The 19,562-nt window shown below is 37.0% G+C and overlaps 1 protein-coding gene across 2 annotated transcripts in view; it reads left to right on the top strand.

Moving 5' to 3' along the window:
• LOC140164638 (coiled-coil domain-containing protein 57-like) overlaps window positions 1–19,246 on the top strand; it is a 44,800-nt gene extending 25,554 nt beyond the window's left edge. For both annotated transcript variants that reach the window (XM_072187978.1, XM_072187979.1), the window contains exons 4-20: window positions 299–509; window positions 1,165–1,322; window positions 2,025–2,099; window positions 2,652–2,852; window positions 4,421–4,579; window positions 6,184–6,346; window positions 7,496–7,633; window positions 8,684–8,885; window positions 9,230–9,427; window positions 9,855–9,955; window positions 10,763–10,963; window positions 11,648–11,704; window positions 12,119–12,235; window positions 12,816–13,118; window positions 14,177–14,306; window positions 16,388–16,666; window positions 17,793–19,246. In XM_072187978.1, the coding sequence (XP_072044079.1) occupies window positions 299–509; window positions 1,165–1,322; window positions 2,025–2,099; window positions 2,652–2,852; window positions 4,421–4,579; window positions 6,184–6,346; window positions 7,496–7,633; window positions 8,684–8,885; window positions 9,230–9,427; window positions 9,855–9,955; window positions 10,763–10,963; window positions 11,648–11,704; window positions 12,119–12,235; window positions 12,816–13,118; window positions 14,177–14,306; window positions 16,388–16,666; window positions 17,793–18,016 (2,917 nt within the window). In that variant the 3' untranslated portion in view covers window positions 18,017–19,246. The remainder of the gene's footprint in view (window positions 1–298; window positions 510–1,164; window positions 1,323–2,024; window positions 2,100–2,651; window positions 2,853–4,420; window positions 4,580–6,183; window positions 6,347–7,495; window positions 7,634–8,683; window positions 8,886–9,229; window positions 9,428–9,854; window positions 9,956–10,762; window positions 10,964–11,647; window positions 11,705–12,118; window positions 12,236–12,815; window positions 13,119–14,176; window positions 14,307–16,387; window positions 16,667–17,792) is intronic.
• The last annotated feature ends 316 nt before the right edge of the window (window positions 19,247–19,562 follow it).

Here is a 19,562-nt window from a genome sequence, read left to right as displayed (position 1 = left end):
ATAAGGTCAGCGGAACCCTGTATAGCGGCGACTTGTGGTTTGGAAATCACGTAAAGCTGTTGGTCATGTGTACAGAAATGTCATTGCTGTGCACAAAACAGACTGGTTCAAAAAGGAATAAAGGGGATGTATTTGGATAAAGGGAACATATCACAACTTAAAAGACCCTCGTGAATGTCAGATGAGCAAATGAATTTCTACTCTGCAATGCAAAGATGATAAAATCAAACACATATGTTAAGAAAAAACGTTTATCAACAAGATAGTTGTTTTCTTACTCATTTTGTATCTCTTTCAGAACAAAGGAGACTGAACTTCAAAAGGAACGTGAAGCTTTGGAAGGAATCAAACGCAGTCTACAACGCCAGCTGCGTGAGACAGAGGATGAGTTAGACATCCAAAGACGTGAATTGACAGCAGGTTTTGATGAAGCTATGAGAAGACGAGAACATGAGATGAGGACACAACTGAATGAGATGAGCTCTGTGGTACTGGCACATGAGATGAAGGTAGGTGTCCCTCAAGGTTACATTCCAGGACCGTTCCTTTAGATGGCATGAACAAAAAAGTGATAGCCTCACACGGTGTTAAGCCACCCATACCGTTCTATGGGCATTGTAATATACAATACAAATTTTTACTTCTAATATCAAAACCAGTAGAGCAATTCATCTATAAACATGGGAATCGGATTCAGATTGTTTTGGTGACAGTCTTTAATGTAAGGTAGAAAATGTTATGAAAAACCCGACCACCCACCTTTAATTAACAAATGTATGCACCATAGAGGAAAGAGATAAACAGAGAAAGTACCATCAGTCAAAGTCCCAGTGTATTGTATGCTACCAGTTCTCGCATATTCATGAGGGCCGATTGTTCGATTGTGCCGTGTCAAACAATAACACCAGCGCTGCGTGCCTGCCAGCGTATCTGCGATAGAGCGTTAATGTGCTTTCGCGATTCGCGATAGACCATGAAAATCTGTGTAATTGCGTAGCAGTCTCGCCTGTCGCATTTCATGGAACAATCGGCCCTCATTATCGGATGAGGCGGAGACTTTGACTGGTGGTACGCGCTCTGTAGTCCTCTGTGGTATGCACTAACTTAAATGGTAGCAAATCTCCTAAAAAGGTTCAAAGTGATTCACCCTTATTCTTTATATAGGTTAAGCTATTAAGCAAGGAGCTGGATATAGTGAGAACAGCAAGTCAGAAGACGTCAGAACAGCTAAGCACTGCTGACCAATCAACAAGAGGCTTTGAGAAGAAATTGAAACAAAAAGAATGGGAACTAAATGATATGAGGGGTATGAAGGATGCCAGGTAAAACTGATAGCTATAAATCACATTTTGTAAAGATTCACCTAATGACACACAAGGGCTCCTTTGCCTTACAGGAAATTTCACGTACAAATAGATAGTTCCCTCCTCTGAAAATACCAACAAGAATTAAGGGTCTGTGCACTATTTGATAGTGGGATTTCGACATGAGGGCACTTTTAATTTGTGCCTAGAATCAAGGGAGCTTACATGCGTCATTAAGCAAATCTTTATGGTAAGTGTTTCTACCGATAACTTTTACAGTGTCGGGCACAGGTCAACTTGTCAGCTTAGTAGAAACTGCCAATGTACTGTTATTTTCGATTGAAAAATGCAATGAAAGTCATGTTCCTGGCTTCCTCTTTCCTGCCTGCACCAACTTTTGTTTATTGCCAAACATTCACATCTGGCAAAACACTTCATTTTCTGGGAAGATGATCATATTTCCCACAAAGATAGCAAACATTTCCTGCCACCTATGTTCCAAAATTGGGAAAGTGAAATATCCCTCCCAATTTCCCTGAAAGCTAACGTTTGAGGCTCCCCTCGATGCCACCACTGGGAGCGCGTAAGAAATGCTATTTTGGAATCTATCTGCCAGAGCAGTATTTCAATTTCACAATTACCACCTTTGGCCTGGTTTGATTCAAACTCATTACAGGAATGCTGTGTTTAAATTTGATTGTGCACATTTTCATTTTCTAGAATTGCTGAATTAGAAGATCAGACACACCAGCTACAGTTGTCAGTTGATAGGGCTATGGAAGATTTCCAACGCAAGTAAGTGTTGTAATGATGGTCATCTAGGCCCGTACGCAGGGGTGCGGCCGACCCCCCAAAAAGTATAAAAAAGTTCCAAAAATTCTAATGTGCCCCCAAAAATCCTGCTTGTAGTCATCTCTAATTTGAAAAGCGTTCGCCATGTATGATCAAATTTTGGTCATGGTGAAACATGAAATAAAGGAATGAAGCCTAGAAATATATATATGGTTTGTTAACTAATTCTACAGATAAATCAAGTAATTCTTGGCTATGTTGACCGCCCCTTGCCTACTGTTGTCTCTGAAAAGAGGCATTTACTGAAGACTGCCCCTTGTCAACAGAAAACAAGCAGACCTCATCTATCTGCTAATGTTTAAGTTTTAATGGCCCTGAAAAGAGCCGTTCATTGAAGACTACCACATGTTATTATAGGAAAGTCAATAAGTTCTACTGTTCTGGTACTGAAGGTTTAATTTTGGTGTATACATTGGCAGATTATCACAGATATTATTTTTTTCTTGATATAGGTCCTAATATCAAATAAAGACATGCTTGATTTCTAATCCATAGACACAAGACATTAGACAGATATGCCAGAGAAAAAGAAACCATCTTACTAGCAGCCAAAGAGAGTCATGCCGAGGCAGAGAGGAAACTACAGGAGAAGATAAGAGAGTTGCAGTCATCTGTGGAAGCAGGAGAAGTTGAAAGACGGAAACTAGAATGGGAACATCAGGACGCTATCAAGGAAAAAGATTTGTTGTTAGAAAAGTATGTAAATTCAGGCCTGAGTCAAAATGTGACCCATCACATTGAAACACAGCAGAGTGGAGTACAGTATTGTGACTGCTGTATTGGGTCTATAATAATGATCCCTGGTATAATGTGATCTGAAATATATTGTTATTATATCTTGATATGATTAACAACTTGAGCATGACCAGACACTATGAATTTCACTCATGCAAATGTATAGAGTTCTATGCACCAACCAATGATAATATTTCTAAAAAGGACGGGGTAAAGACAGGCTCCAGTATAAAAGGTGCCTTGATCAAAAGCGTGGAAATAAGAAACAAAAAAAATAAATTTCATATCACTTCTAAGGGATTTATGTACGCTGCATTATATGAAGAGCTTAGTTTCAAAACCCCTTACATCCACTTGCGAATTTTGAGAACACATCAAAATCAACAAAAAATCACTGATATATGGGGTTTGCAACAAGCGCAGTTTTTGGTGGGATGCTCATCCTACCCAAGCATCCTACTAAAAACTGCTTTTGTTGAAAACTCCCTTATATCAATGATTTTTTGATGATTTTTGATGTGTTCTCAAAATTCGCAAATGGATGTAAGGGGTTTTGAAACTAAGCTCTTCATATATAGGTAGTTCAATCAAGTTTGCTGTGTTTTTATTCTATGTATGAGGCACGGTACTCAAAACAATTGATGTCAGATAGGAGTGGTGTATTGTATAAATGTAAACATGCTGTTTTACCTATCTCCAAATTTCATGATCGCACTTCAACATAACTCCATGTGTTCAGGAGAATCGTGTATATCTCTATTCCAATTCTTATAACTCAAGGCATGTCTTAAGGGATGGGGTATGAACATTTGGACAGTATTTATTGTGGAACATTAGAGCACATCAGACATAGTGAATTGCCTTCTGAATACGAAGAATGTTCTTCTGATATCAAATAATTTTGATTTTTTGAAATTCGTAATGTAATACACATTTTATGGTAAATGATTAAAAATTTATATTTTTGATATTTAACAGTACTCAAAGTAAAATACTTAAAGTGTATGTAGGTGGGATGGAAAGCAGACGATCAATTGAAAATTTTGACCTTTCGTATTGAAGATATATGGATTTTCTTTCCCAAAACACCCACAAAAAAATTAGGTCTTTTGGGGAAAAAATCCATATCTTCAATATGAAAGGTCAAAATTTTCAATTGATCGTCGGCTTTTCCTCCCAACTACATACACTTTAAGAATATATCATTAGATTTATAAAATATAACTTCGAGGACTGTTATATATCAAAAATGTGAAAAAATATCAAATTTTAATTTAATAATTTGTCATAAAATTTTTATTATATCGTGATTTTCAAAAAATGAAAATTATTTGATATCAGAAAGACATTCTTCGTATTCAGAATTCAATTCGATAGGTCTGATGTGCTCTCATGTCCCACAAAAAATACTGTCGAAACGCTTAAAGCGCTCATTCCAGATCCCTTAAAGTCATACGTTATCGAATTAAGGGTTGAACAAATTTCTCATCAATAATTACACACAATATTCTTGTCGCTTGTTTCAACAGATTGCAGCATGAGATTGATGATGTCAGGAATCATTCTAATGCACAGCTTGCCAAAGCCTCACAGGGTACAGTAGGTAAAGATATGGAGATACAGACACTGAGAGAAGCTGAGGGAAAACTGAAAATGGAACTGGCTCAGAAAAATGAAGATCTGGCAAGGTAATAGCTATCTGCATGTTCAGTATCTCGTCAGTAATAATTGAATTATCGCTGATACAATGTGCACAACACAGAAAGATTGGACACAGATTAGCCCCATGAGTTAAACTGGTCAATCTGCCATTCTGGATTGTCAATATAGGGACCTAAAAATTGCCTCAGGCATTTATTGACAGAAGTCCAAAATTGAAAAATATAATTAGTATCTTTAAGGGATCTAGAATGAGCGTTTATTGCGTTTCGACAGTATTTTTTGTGGGACATGAGAGCACCTCAGACTTATCGAATTGCATTCTGAATACGAAGCATGTCTTTCTGATATCAAATAATTTTCATTTTGAAAATCACAATATAATACAAATTATAAAAATTTGATATTTTTCAAATTTTTGATATATAACAGTCCTCAAAGTAAATTATATAAATCTAATGATATATGATAATGATATATTCTTAAAGTGTATGTAGCTGGGAGGAAAAGCAGGCGGTCAATTGAAAATTTTGACCTTTCATATTGAAGATATGGATTTTTTCCCAAAAAGACCTAATTTTTTTTTTTGTGTTTTTGAAAAAATCCATATATTCAATCTGAAAGGTCAAAATTTTCAATTGATCGTCGGACTTTTCATCCCACCTACATACACTTTAAGTATAAATCATCAGATTTATAAAGTTTACTTGAGTACTGTTAAAAATATCAAATATCAATTTTTAATGATTTGCCATAAAATGTGTATTAAATTGCGAATTTCAAAAATCAAAATTATTTGATATCAGAAGGACATTCTTCAGTATTCAGAATGCAATTCGATATGTCTGATGTGCTCTAATGTCCCAAAATAAATACTGTCCAAACGTTCATACCCCTTCCTTAAGCTTGAGTGTTTCATAGGTTTGTGCAGATATGCTTAGGGTGTGTTATTAGCACAATGTATTGCACGCAGAATGCAAGCAAACTAAATATGACAAATTTTCAATGTTATTCAACAATAAATGCTATGAAAAAATGGGAATTCCAGGAAATTTTGCTTAATTTGTGGGAAATATTTCTATATTTGTGTGCAGTTTGGCTTTTCTTTTCTTTCTGAGAAATGAACATATTTTCCATCCAAGCCTGTATAATCACAGATTTAGTATTTGACTTTATATATACCTAAGCTTTATGTTTTGTCGAAAATAAGTGAAGGATTTTGTCATCCATGTTCTTAAATAAGTCCTCCTGGTTTTCTTTAGCATGAAGCTTCAGCCCACATTATAAAATTCTGAATATTACCAAAGATTCTTGAATCTTGATGAATAATATTATAGATACAAAATGTATGAGAATTTGTGAAAGTTGTTCAAAGAGCACCAATCAATCAAGCCATGCAAATGGGCTATTCCCGTTGAAATCCATACACCTTCTATGGAAGACATGACCTTAATCTCCTACACAGGGGTGTAGATTTCAAATGGGAGTCACCCATTTTGGTAACCCCATTTGAAATTCACATTCCCTGTGTGGAAGGTCATGTATTCCATAGGGGGTAGGGTATAAACAAAAGTGCTATGTGTTTGATTAATCTTAGGTAACTCCCAAATTGTTTCCATAATATTTCTTTCAGATACAAGAAGGAGCTGTCTTTGGCTATTGAGCGTGAGGCATCATTAGAGCGTTCCAAGACCCAGGCAGAGCTAGACTGGCAGAGACGATGTGAAGATATGGAACGGGGACAGTATGAGAAATCTGAGCATCTTATTGAGAAACTCACCAAAGCCAGAGATGAGGTATGGTCAAAAGGAAAAAGATAAAAAAAGACCCATAATAATAATGTTCAAGCATGATAATAACTTTACTATTCAAATATTTTAACGTTCAGCTCTGTACTATATGTGGACTGGACCATAAATGTATGTACAAGTACACATGCATTGACTTTGTATTGACTCTGTTCTCAGAAGTAGAATCAATGTAGCATCGATACACATAACCATAGTATTGTGTGAAGTCGTAATTTATGGTAATATATACTTGCCCAACTGAATGAACAAACAGAAATTCATTTTTCCACCTGCTACCTAACAAGTGAACTTTTTCAGTATCCTACCGGGTCACACCAGTGATCTGGTTCATTGTGGTTCCTTTAAATGACACCTTTCCAGGTTGTCCTTCCTTTTGACTATACTAGCTTCCGGAAAAGTGCTGCACACTTTATGCTCTGATTGACACAAGCTCCCTGTTAATGAGTGACATACATGGAGCATTCATGAGCGCCGCTCTGCGGCAAACAACGGTTTGAAAATGGCCAAGGTTATCGACTTGTTGTTATGATTGTCAGACGATTGAATCAGCCAATCAGATCAGGTGTTTATGTTATCAGCGCTCTCAAAATGTAAACAAGAGTCGTTCTTCTCTGCCAGCAAGTGTAGTTTCCATTGATTGAGGATTGTAGTGATGCGACCTTTAATATGACCATGGGATGCAGATGTCAAATTATTGTGACTTGCACTTCCTTATTGATACATAACCCACTGAGCACTACCTGCCGATCTAATGTTGCCTCTGATTGGTCAATTACATGATATCCTCACTTTAAGCACCAATCAGAATAGAGCTTTGCAAATAATTCACCCCAATTATTTGGTGTGGTGAAATTATTCTAACACTGTTGCTGATTGGTCCAATTGATAATGAAAACTTCTTTTTGGCCAATCGGCTGGTAGTTCTCATGGGGATAATTGCTGTGACTGCTATGTAACTATTTCTTGATTTTTTTATCCCTTATAAGCCCAACCACATTCTTAGACATTGCTTGAACCAAAGACATAATGTGACTCAGAAGAGAATATTTGTATATTTTAGTCAATGTCCCATACTATATTGCAACAACCAATACATTTGATCACCAATTAAGCCATTTTGGTTTTTATTTCCAGGCATTAGCATCATTGAAGGAGAGTAAGCGGGAGAGAGTACAGCGTGATGACCTGATAATGGTGTTAAGTAAAGACCGTGATCATGCCATGGCTGTGTTAAGGAAACATGATTTACATATTGATAAAGGAATTGATCTGGTAAGTGACACATTTCGAGGTAGAATTTGATTTTGAACATCTATTAAACACACCACATATCATACCAGGACTAAAAATAGTAACATTAATGTTAAATGTTAAACTTAAGAGAAGTAATTCATTGGTAGAGCACTAGCGCAGTCACCTTCGGAGCCTTATTTCACCCTTATACAGATGAGCACTCCATTATAATGCCTATTTGAAGGTGTCTTGGGAAGTATTTCTTGAACTGCATATCTCCTTGTCTTGGGTAGGCATCAATTGATTCTCTGAGGTCTCTGGACTTAGGACCAGACTCTGGTGGGTTAAACTGGTTTTAAGTGCGCACAACCGTCACGCTTCCCTCAGAGATAGATTTAATTAAACCATCATCAGAGATCACCAGCACGGTCATCTTCGGAGTCTAATTTCACCCTTCTTAAGATGAGCACTCCAAAAGAATTTAAATTACTCAGTTCTTACCATTTAATTTACAGATTTCAAAGCTTAAAATGACAAAAATGTTGACATAATTTATACCATCTTGATTTACTGATTCCTTAAAGTGATAATTGGTAACCACTATTTTATTTTGTAAGTTTTATCACACATGCTTTTGCGTATTGGCAGAATGATATCACATAGATGCTTCTGTTCATGATAGTGGAAGTGTCATACTAGTGTGACACTATAATTATAACTACACCATTTATTGGTTCTGACTTAGCACTACTTCTTTCCTGATTAGGTGAGCTGATTTCAAATATGTGATGCGATCAAGCAAAATCAGTCGGATCTCGGAAATATTGATTTTGAGATATAGCCAAACGAAGGAAATATTTCCTTTTGTTTTCCTGTTGTTTTGGAAACTCTTTAATTGCCCGTATCTTTGGTACTGGTTCAATTTCAATGGGGTTTTCTGCAAAATCCAAATTTGTAAAATGCTTTTTACAATCCTTCAAGAAACTAAAAATTTAATATTTCCGGGATCAGACTGATTTTGCTTGATCGCATCACATATGATCGTCCTGCAGTTTCATGACTTTGTTATCTACTCTTATTTATCTGCAGAGCAATGAAGTATCAGATAACCAGATGGAGGCCACTGCTTCACAACAGATCCAAGGTTTACAAGAGCAGAATGAGATGCTTAAATCTGTCATTCATCAGATGAGACAGGATATGGAACAGCTAAATAATCAAATAGCCAATGAGAATGCAGGAGATGCAAAGAAAGGGGAGGGGCAAACAGGACATCAACCAATCACTGAAGGTTTGTAGCTTTTATTCTAATTCATAAGTTAGAGGTGGGTGACTCAATTTATAACTTGAGATTTTGGCATCAGTTGAAAGCCACATGTTTCTTATTACCTAGGTAAAACATTCCGACTGAAGATTTGTTTCTTTTTGATGGTATGAACAAAAAGGTGATTGCCCCATTCCCCATGGTTGTGTACAGCCTTGAAGTCACAAGTCAAATGCCCTAACTGTTAGGCCACTGTGCTCTCATTTACAATAATTTGTTTTTTAATGCAAAAAAATATGCAAAAATATATCTTTTTGATATCAGGAAAATATTATAATAAGTCGGTTTCATTCTCCACCTTTATTTTTCAGAGTATGCTAAAATGTTAGAGAAGGAATCCAGAGATTTAAAAGTCAAAATCAGACAGCTTGAAGAGAGATTAGAATCTAAGCCTGGAGACGGGTTCTCTATACCAACAGATGGGGTGACATCTGGTGATGGAAAATCCATGGTTGGTGTGGATAATGCGTATTTGAAGAGTCACATTCAGGCCCTGCATGATACAATAGGTGTGTATTTCAGCGAGGTGATAATATTGTTTTGGTTTATTGTTTTGAACACGCCATAGTTATTTTTGAATGATACAATTAAAAATGTAAATTATTTCATCAGCACTTAATTGCATTGTATGTATGCAAAAATGAAACCTTCAATTCACAATGTATATTGTGGTAAAAAAAGAAATTTACTTGGTGTTGCAGATGGTTGCATCAAAAGTGCAGTGTATCTATCTATTATGATTTTTTTACCTGTGCAAGTTGCTTCAATGAACTGCATGTAAGTACCAGCATTGACCTGCAGTAATTTTCAGGAATTTGACAGCCAATGTAATACATCGCACAGAGAATGTAGTGAAGTATGAACTGGCCTTAATACTTTTTTATACATGTATGACATACCTAAACTGCAATAATTATAAAACTATTTGCTTTGTAGGTGCATTAAGAGCAGAAAGGATGTCTGTAGGAGCTCAGTTGAAGAAGCAGCAAGCAAGAATAATTCACCTAGAAGGCATGTTGTCACACACTCAACAACAGGTGAATAATGCTGAAGTTAATTAGATGTTAGTTTTTCAAAATGATCTTAGCGGTTTCTCGTTACACAACTGTCAATGTCATTATTGTATTTCGGTTGGCCTTGACTCAATTACGATTATAATATTTTGCTAATTGATATAGGTGACAATCTCCTAAGCCTTTTCAGGAAATTCATCGTTCGTCAGCATGTTACTAGGAAGCAATATTGTGACCTCATCAAAACTAATCTCATGCCTGTATTGGCTCCCTATTAGATAATGTGATGACTTCAAAGTCCTTGTTCATGTTTTCAAGTGCATTCATCAGTAAAGCATATGATTATGCATGCATCTTTCATTTTATCAAGTTTAAACTGATTCCACATGGTTCTGTTCTACATCTTAATCAACACGTCAATTTGTAGAACTATGCACTCATCACACAACATGTACTGGCAGGTCTTTTTCATGTCATACTAACTTATGTTTGTCCATACAAATGTACTTGAATTTGTGATCTGTCGGGTCACATCAAACAGTGCTTTCTTTCACCTTGAGTTTGGTGGTGACATTGGTGCATATATCAATGGTTGCAATAGCAAATCGCATATGTTAACCTTATTCGACAGAACGTATGTGTACAAGGACATTGTTGTTTGTTTGCACACTTGTGGCGCATCCATGTTAAAGCACTGATATTAATATCAAACTCAGGTTGAAATGAAGTGTTCGCTGAGAAGCTTGAGTTAAACTATGGCAACATGACCTTAACTCTTTAAGCTTTACAAAGTAGGCAAAAGTAGTACTTTATAATTTTCTTTCTTTTCAGCCAAGAGAAAAACAAACAGAAATAGACCAACTCCAATATGAGTTAACCACTCAGTCCAAACGGCACGCGACTGAAGCATCCGCCTTACGCCAGAGAATAGCAGAGTTGGAGCTGAATGTAGCGGAGACCAGGCGTGAGGCTGATGAGTATTTCAAAGGAGGACTACAAACTAATCTGGAAGCTACAGCTTTAGGAAACCAGGTAGGTGTGATACAAATCTTTAATTTAACATTGGATTGTCTATGTCATCAGCTCAAGTAGCAAATATCATGAAAACTTTTATCAAAGATAATTTGCTGATGATGCCACAAAGATGGCTGTCCATTCTTTAGGCATGTCTAGGCTTGACTACTAGCTACAGAAGTTTCTAGGTATCAGTGAGAAATTGCAGCACAAACTCCCAAAATATTCAGTGACCATCAGCAGGGCTGCATTGGGGAGCGAGTTGGTGCAGCGGTTGTTCCTTCACCTTGCACTACTGAGTCCCTGGTTCAAGCCCCGTCTGGTCCCAAGGACTGTATGTGCACTTGGTTTATCCCGATCGATGCTCACTTTCGCATATGTTATCCGGGATCTCTGGTTTCCTTCTGCTTTCAAAATCGGTGATTAGTTGTGTGGTTATCTAAAACTTCCTTCACCCAATGGAATTTGGGGACCTGCACAGGTGATTGGTGGATACTACAATCTAAGTGCGGATAAGTCTGCGCTTCGGCGGCAACCAGCCCAGTTGATGCAACCTGATTCTGATGAAAGTTTATTTCCATCACATAAAAATAAATAAATAAATTTTATTTAATTTTATGAACTTATTGAACAATACGCACTCTGGCTTTTATTCAAGTGATAATTCTTCTGTTGATTTCTTTTATTTTGTGTAACTCACAGTTGTCTGCTCTGAAGATGGACCTGGCTTCCAGAAAACCTCACATGAATGCAACTCAGGTAAGCCTAAACAATATGAACTTTTATTAAGGCCGCCGGTTCAAATATGGCCAGATGCACTGTTGTTGTTTTGTTTTTTTTTTTTGGGGGGGTGTTTTTTTCTCAGCGTTTAAGTGCACTGGTTGTTCTTGGTAAAGATTGAAATTTGTTGATTCTACCAACATGTTCCACCCAGAATACTAAGTTGGGCCACCGGTTAAATCCGTTTCTGGATAAAAATTTTAGACAGGATCTTCTACTGATTCATTTTGATGCAGGTTTTTTGCAAAATGAAGTGTTTACAATGTGTAGTGTGTGACAACATAAAAAAGTTAGAATTTCTGCTTCGGGGTGGGGGGGGGGGGGGAGAAATTACGACCATCACTGTTTATCACATTAAATTTGTCCACATTGTACCATGTTATTTTTCACTAGAATGTTTTGGTGAGGCAACTACAAGATGAGGTTTTATCTTTAAGAAGACAACTAGTCAATAGAGGGCAGCTGTACAGACATGAAGGGATCCAAGACACAGGCAGGAATAATGCTGAGGTAGGTGTGTGGGTGTAAGTTGAGGATGTAAGGGTATATGTGCATTTTGTAAACACTACCAATTGATCTTTTCGGTAAATCCCATAAACCTTTGCGGGTAGACCTGATATGTTGTCATTTGATGTCACGCTGATGCGCACGTCGTTTGGCGAACATCGTTACTGCGCATTGCAAGTCGGCGAGTTGTCAAATGACAACATATCCCGGGAATAGTCTTTTTAAAAGACTATTGCCCGGGGAATAGTTCAGTTTTTACGTAATTCTTAAAAAGGAGGGCATAGCTAATTCAATGACTGCACTTTTAACCAATCAGATGACAGAAATCTATATATGAGGTATATTATTCATAATATAGCATCTAAAATGGTCAAATCCAGCAAAATTGTGACCCCAAATCTCAGATTTTGACAAACCTACAGCACCTCAAGTCTTGATTTTTGCCAAGTATGTTAGTTTACTTAAGTACATAACAATCCTGTAAAAAACAGAATCTTGAAAAATATTGAAGGTGTCCTCCTCAGCAAATGTTATAATATGGTTTTAATGTAATTGATGTTGATTTTATATTTTGTTTTGTTAGCTATATACGAAACTGAAGAGTGCAGCCAGACATATCGGACAGCTAGCCCGGGAACGCCAGCAACTGATTGAAATGGGTAACAGACTCCGATCAGAATTAGCCAAGTACACAAGGAAATCTTCAGGGGGTGCCACAACTAAGAATCCATGGGATGCTGATATAGGAATGCAAGAGGTGATGTTAGAAAGAACAGTGAAAGAGACAGATGGGATTGAGAAGATTTCAACTGCTGGAGAGCTTGCAAATCAATTTAGCAATAAGTTGGGCAACTTGGAGAGGTTACAGTATGCATTGACTAAACAGGTATCGAATGGGTACTTAGTAGAGGGGTGGTAAAATAATATAAATTTGTGAAATTCTTATTCTAGTATGCAACTGGTATAGCTTGTAGTGTAGCACTAAATTTGTTTGGTATTTATTTAATTGCAATACATGCCTCTTCATCATGGAATGTGCTTGTTGAGAGACAGTTCAAATTCAGTGCAATGATCATTGCTACTGTTGGCGGATTGGACAATATCCAAGGAACGACTTCAGAAAGAAGCAATGAGAACTGTTAAGTTAATGGATGTGGCACGTCACAAACAAACACTGCGATGATCATTATTGTGCTGTGAAATGCTTATTGACCTACTTGTCTCTGTCCTCTGAGTTTTGTACTTTGGTGTAAAGTGGTTAACTATTGAATGTCAATCATAAAGCTTTTTGTGGTCTATATTTATATAGGTATTAGTATGCTAGTTGTACCTGCGACAATTTACTAGAGTGTTTTCCCATTGTAGGTATCAATAAACATCCAGCCATGGTATGATGGAAAAAGACATATGTGACATGCCATGTCAAAAGGAGACACTTTTGGGTAGCTTTATGATGATCAATTTTGAGGTTTATACATATCTTAAATATAGAGATATTTTGCTCTACAACGCCGTTTTCCCCAATGAAATTGTTCGTAAATAAGTTACGGTATTATAAAATTAGAAATTGAGATATCGGAAAATATTATTGACAATTTTGAGAGTAGGAATTAGTTACCTTGAAAAAATGTCTCAAAAAATACAAGATGCCATTTATATTCCGGTCAGACAATATGTTAAACATTAATAACATCACAAATTCGCACCAAACCCAAATTGTGAAAAAATCACCCCGGGTAGTTTTTTGGCTATTTCTCCATTTACAATCCAGCCCAAAAGTGTCTCCTTTTGACATGGTACGTCACATATGCATCAGCAGGTCGCATTATAAAACCCAACTAAATGTTATTCCTAACTCGAGTGCAAACATCAATTTATGTAATTGCATTGAAGAGGTGCAGTTGACATACAGTTATTCTGAGGCAATTATTGTTTTCCCTACAGGAGCTCCAGTATGCACAGCAAAGACTTGGACAAGACCAGGATGAAGCAGATGTAATTCAAGTACAACTCAGCTCTGAATCTTCCTCATCAGAATCACATGTAGAGGCATTACAACAACCAATTATTAGAGGTTGGTACATAGAAAATTAAACTCTTTATCTCAATAAAAAATGTTTTCAGCTGTTATTACTGCAACCTTCTGAATGACCTAATCTGACCTTCTTTATGTATGACATAAAATGACCAGAGCATAGAACTTAGGTAATGTGTAGCTCCATACTCACACACACACACAAATATTCAGTGAATCAAGAACCATTTGCAGGATATAGCAAGTGGGTGGACAAAGTCTAGGTGCCCGAGCGTTCAGGAGCCCGAGCAAAAGTGAAAATGAAATAAAGGAGATTGTTAAAGGGTCCCCTGAGGCTCTTGCTATGCCCCTGGCCAATTGATGCCTACCCAAGTGATAAACTACCAGAACCTTGAATTCGGAAGATATTTGCACTACATTAGGGTCGCCATGAGCTGGCCTTGCCTGTGGGGTTGGGGAAGGGAGAGATGAGATTTCATCAAATTCAGGATTGATAGAATATGGAGATGTATCAAAGATAGCTAGACTATATATACTGATAGAAAGAGCATGCAAAGCACAAAACAAGTTGTATTTTTACACAAATTAGTCATCCAAAAGGCAACCTGTTTGAACTTGACTACAATTCCGGTCAGAATTGTTGGAACACTGTAACATGCATACTTCAAAACTTTCAAATACCCCCCTATTTCCCCGATCAATTAATGTTGGCAGTTGTGGGGTTTTTTTTTTGGTCATGTACCCCTAACGACATCCAACATTGATTGATGGGGCAGGGGGAGGGTTGTAGTATTATTATTCAGACTTTGCATCAAGGAAAGCAACATTTTAGTATTTCAAGTATAAAGGAAATAAGGTTTAAAACAGTCCTACTTTGACACAAGTGTTCAAACTACTTCTGACCAGGATTGTAGGTCTAGCCTTGGTTTGCTGATAGCTGAGGGCCTCAGAGATGTTGCCTGCACAACATGGACACAATGGTATAATGAAAGTTGGAAATAAAAAATACAGTTTGAGCCTGGTCGTGTGTCTTGAGCTCGCCACCAAAAAAAGGTGGCGACGTTACATTTTGCCAAAGTTGACTCAAAACAAATGATGATATCTCTGTCAAGCAAGAAGGTATTGTCGTGCTTGTGGTCTCATTTTATTGCTAAATAAAATGCACTTTCAACCCTGTAAAAAGAAATACTTTAGCTTTTTTAATACTGACACTGTGCTTCATAGAATTCAGAATGGGCAGGGTGGCGGTGGTGGGGGATGTGGTGGTGGGGGATGTGGTACACACAAACTCTATGGGATTGGTATTTTTAGTGCGTAATCTGCTTCTGTAAAGGCTGTAAATTGGATTTGGACTCTATTCAGCATCTAAAACACTCATGGCCTTACAGCTAAACAATTCTACTAATTGTTTTTAATAATTTATGATTGGTTTAGTCTAGAAAATACAAACTTTTCCATACAAAACTACCCGTTGTCATATTAAACACTGTAGTAAGTAATGCAGATGTCTTCAAAATCTAAAAGTTATTGTAAAATTTTAATTACTTATCCTATCATAGTCAAAGTATAGATTTTCTGAAGGGAAATTTGACGAGAAATCTAAATATGGACATATTTTTTCTGTATGGGTTAGGGGGAAAATGTTTAGGTTCAAAATATGTTGAATTGTAAAAAATCTAACATACTTTGGGACACCCTATATTCCGAGATTACCAAACAGCTGTGATTTTGGTTTCTTCCAAAGTCAGTTGGCTCTCCATATCCTCTAACTAAATGAATGTTGTTTACTTCCAGTTTATTACTGTAAGTTGGTAATAAGCAATGCATTGAGTGACCCATTTTTTATCAAAATCTTTTTTATTCCACCCTGTATAACTTGCAGGTCACCCTGTATAATGAGTTAAAATGTATATATTTGAATTGCTAATGCCTTCGGCTTTCCAAAAATTTGTACTTTTGCTAGTTTAGGGTTGATGATTGTCGAGATAATCTAATTAGAAACCGGTTGGTGTAAAAATTCATAATATTTGTCATGTAACGCTAAGGGTGGCGAGTTCAGGACACACGGCCGCCTGCCCAAATATGAGCATAACAATTTTTGTCTCCAATTTTAATTACAGTGTCTCATCCACCCCAGCGTTCATCAACTCCTGCAGCGGAGCCAACACACCTATCCCATGGTGCAATTCATACAGCCAATACCAGCTCCACAAGTAGTAAGGAATCAACCAATCAGCAAGGGCCATTAGGCATGTCATCTTCATCACTAGCCAATAGGATGATTACTCCATTGATGATGTCATCATTTGGGGAGGAGTCACTGAAGGATGTCTGGAGGTTATTGGATGATGGGCAGAGTCCAAGCCCAAGAGGCAGAGAATATACCCAACTAAACCAAGGTATGTCAGTTGGTTATTTGAGATATCATCTTTGTCTGTGAGCTACAAAAGTTCGTCGTCTGCAAGGAGAGGTCAAATTCATCGTGAACTGTGACCTGCTAGTCTCTTACAACACTGTAATCAACGCCGACCGTAGTGTGTGCATAATGTATATGAGCGATCTCTGTATTCGGGGTTGCGACTATCCAATTATTTATCGGGCACAGTTGATTCTATGCCCCGGGCACAGTTGCTTATGTCGTCATCTTAATAGAAAAAAGGGGGCACAGCTATTTTAATGACTCCACTTTTAACCAATCAGATGAGAGGAATCTATATATGAAGTATATAATTAAATATAAGTTAAATAGGTAGGCATGTTGCCTTTGGCCAGCGGTCGACGATAAGTGAGTGGTGTGTTAGCAAACTAAAAAAAAATGCAAATAGCACAAGCTTTCACAAAAGAAAGTTTGTGCGTAAGCACTGACAAGTTGAGAGGTCTGTGTACGCTCGGATGAGTTTTCAAGTACGCTTAGAGGGTACAGGCATGGAACATTCCAATCTATGTGTTTATTAATCTATGGATAGGGTGATGTTAAAAAGAGGAAAGCATGAATTATAAATGTAAGTCTCAGTTTGATAATTTCTTAATTTTATAAATAGGGCTGTTGTCGAGTAGAATTTGTATTATCGACAATCATCAAATCTTAAGATCCGACATCGGCATGTTGATTACAAAGCAATACATCAATAAAGTCCAAATGTTAAGTTCAGAGACTATGTTATGTATCGTTTATTTACATCAAAATATTACTGTCAATTACACATAATCATATTGGTAACTTAACATTACAAAATGAAGTCTATTAATCTACCCTATCATTGTCATCTTGTGCTCAGTTATTACTTTTATATTTCATGGTAAATAATTGTGATCTTAAGCTTATATTTTAATGACTAGTCTTTGTGGATAATTAGTCCATGCTTGTTGACAGTCGGGAAAGTTGTTTTGTCGACAATATTATCAACAACAGCCTTGTCGACAACAGCCCTAGTCCTAAATTGGATTTTTACTGGCAGTCCCCTCCCTGAACTTCCATCATGTTCTCTAACCTTTGGTCTCTCTATTTTGTTTAATTACTTGCAGTGCCTGAACATGAATTTGCCACCATACCAATCATGTCAGATACTCATCACCAATCAATGGGGCTCCAGGTAGCTGGCACTAGCAGCCATCTAAGACTGAAACCTACCTCACAAAAACCACAAATGTCTTCACAAGCAGCAGGGAAACCTTACAAAAAGAAAGTTACGACAAAACCACAGAGGATAAGAAATTGGAATGAGAGGGATGAGGATGATGAGAGGTAGCACATACATACTGGTTACTATGGAGTTTTGGAATTAAATCAAATTCTGGAACTTACTTTTTGCAAAATGAAGTCTGGTGGTTCCAGACGCAACATCGCAAAGTTGCAAAAAGTCAGTTCCAGTATTTGATTTAATTCCCAAACTCTGTTTGAAACTACTGGAAGACTAAGAACAGTCACTCACTGGTTACTATACTTTGATTGATACCGGCTCTCATGATATAACACTACTGATCAAATTAATTTAATACATAGTGAAATTTGCAGCTCAAGTTAGTTACTTGGAAATTTCAAAATTTGAGTGTAACTTTTGTGTAGAACTGCATGGAATTTGCCAGCAAAATGGTTACATAACTCCCTGGTAACTATACGTGTCACACACCTTTTGGAATTGGTAGTACATTCCATAGACTTTGTGTTGCGATCATTTTGATCATGGTGCAGAACTCAAAAGCGTGATCCAGTTGGCATAGTGATAATCAGATTACACATAATACTTCGCTGCCAAATTAGCCTAGCACAGAAATCTTCTAAAGGGTTATACAGCTTTAGCAATGGAGTCTTTACACTAGTCAACTCATGAATATTTTGCACCAAATATACACCCAAAATTTGAACACACAAAATGTGCAGGTGACCTTGGCTTCTTTGCTCACAACATTGAGATGGCTACTTGGTTCACCCCATTGATGGTGAGAAATTCTTATAAAAAATTATTCTTTTGTTGACCGAGTTTGGAAAAGTGATATTGGTAGCGGTTGATTGATAATAATAAGTGTAGTTCATAAAACGTTGGGTTGATTTACAACCTTTGAAACAATAGCCTCCTCATTTCCTCCTCAGAACAACCCAATGGTCGTAATATTTGAGCAACTGAACTTGGATTGAGTCTACGAGCATGTGAAATCAAATCTTGCATGCTCTGACAGGTTTTACAACCAAAGTATACCTCTAAAAATGCCATTGCCCTAATATTTCCAATTTGATCGTTGAAAATAAGTGGTATATAGTGTCTCATCTTGTTGAGAGTAACACTATGTTGGATTTTGCAATGGCAGATTCAAATTTGTGCATTTACGCAGTTGCGTTGCCAGTGTTCAGACAAAACACCTTTCTATGTGTGTGTATGCGTCATGCGGGATTAGGTTAGCCTGTGCTATTTGAATCTGCCACTGCGAAATCCAACATGGCGTTACTGTCAACTTGAGATGAGACGGACTGTAGTAACGTGCGGCTGTTATTACTTTCATGACGAATGATTTTGTTAAACATGTTTTCTAGAAATATGTGATATTATATGATCTGATCTGGTCCATATAGTTCCAATGTTAATTAGTGATGGTAAAATTGGTATGTGTTCCCAAGAAACTGGGAACATGGCAATTATTTCCTTATTTGTATCCCATTGCTGTAAAGATTAGATGATGAGCTTTAATAAGACGTGTCGGAGTAGTCAAGGTTTGTTTGTAAATTAAATCTAATTGGAACTAATTTGCAACTCACTTTTGCTACGCTGCGTCCGATGTTTTCGGACATAACGTAGCAAA

The sequence above is a fragment of the Amphiura filiformis genome, chromosome 11 (genome assembly GCF_039555335.1).
Source record: "Amphiura filiformis chromosome 11, Afil_fr2py, whole genome shotgun sequence".
Classification (NCBI taxonomy): Eukaryota; Metazoa; Echinodermata; class Ophiuroidea; order Amphilepidida; family Amphiuridae; genus Amphiura; species Amphiura filiformis.
The sequence above is the reverse complement of the archived record's forward strand: the minus strand, read 5'-3'. Positions and strand labels throughout refer to the sequence as shown.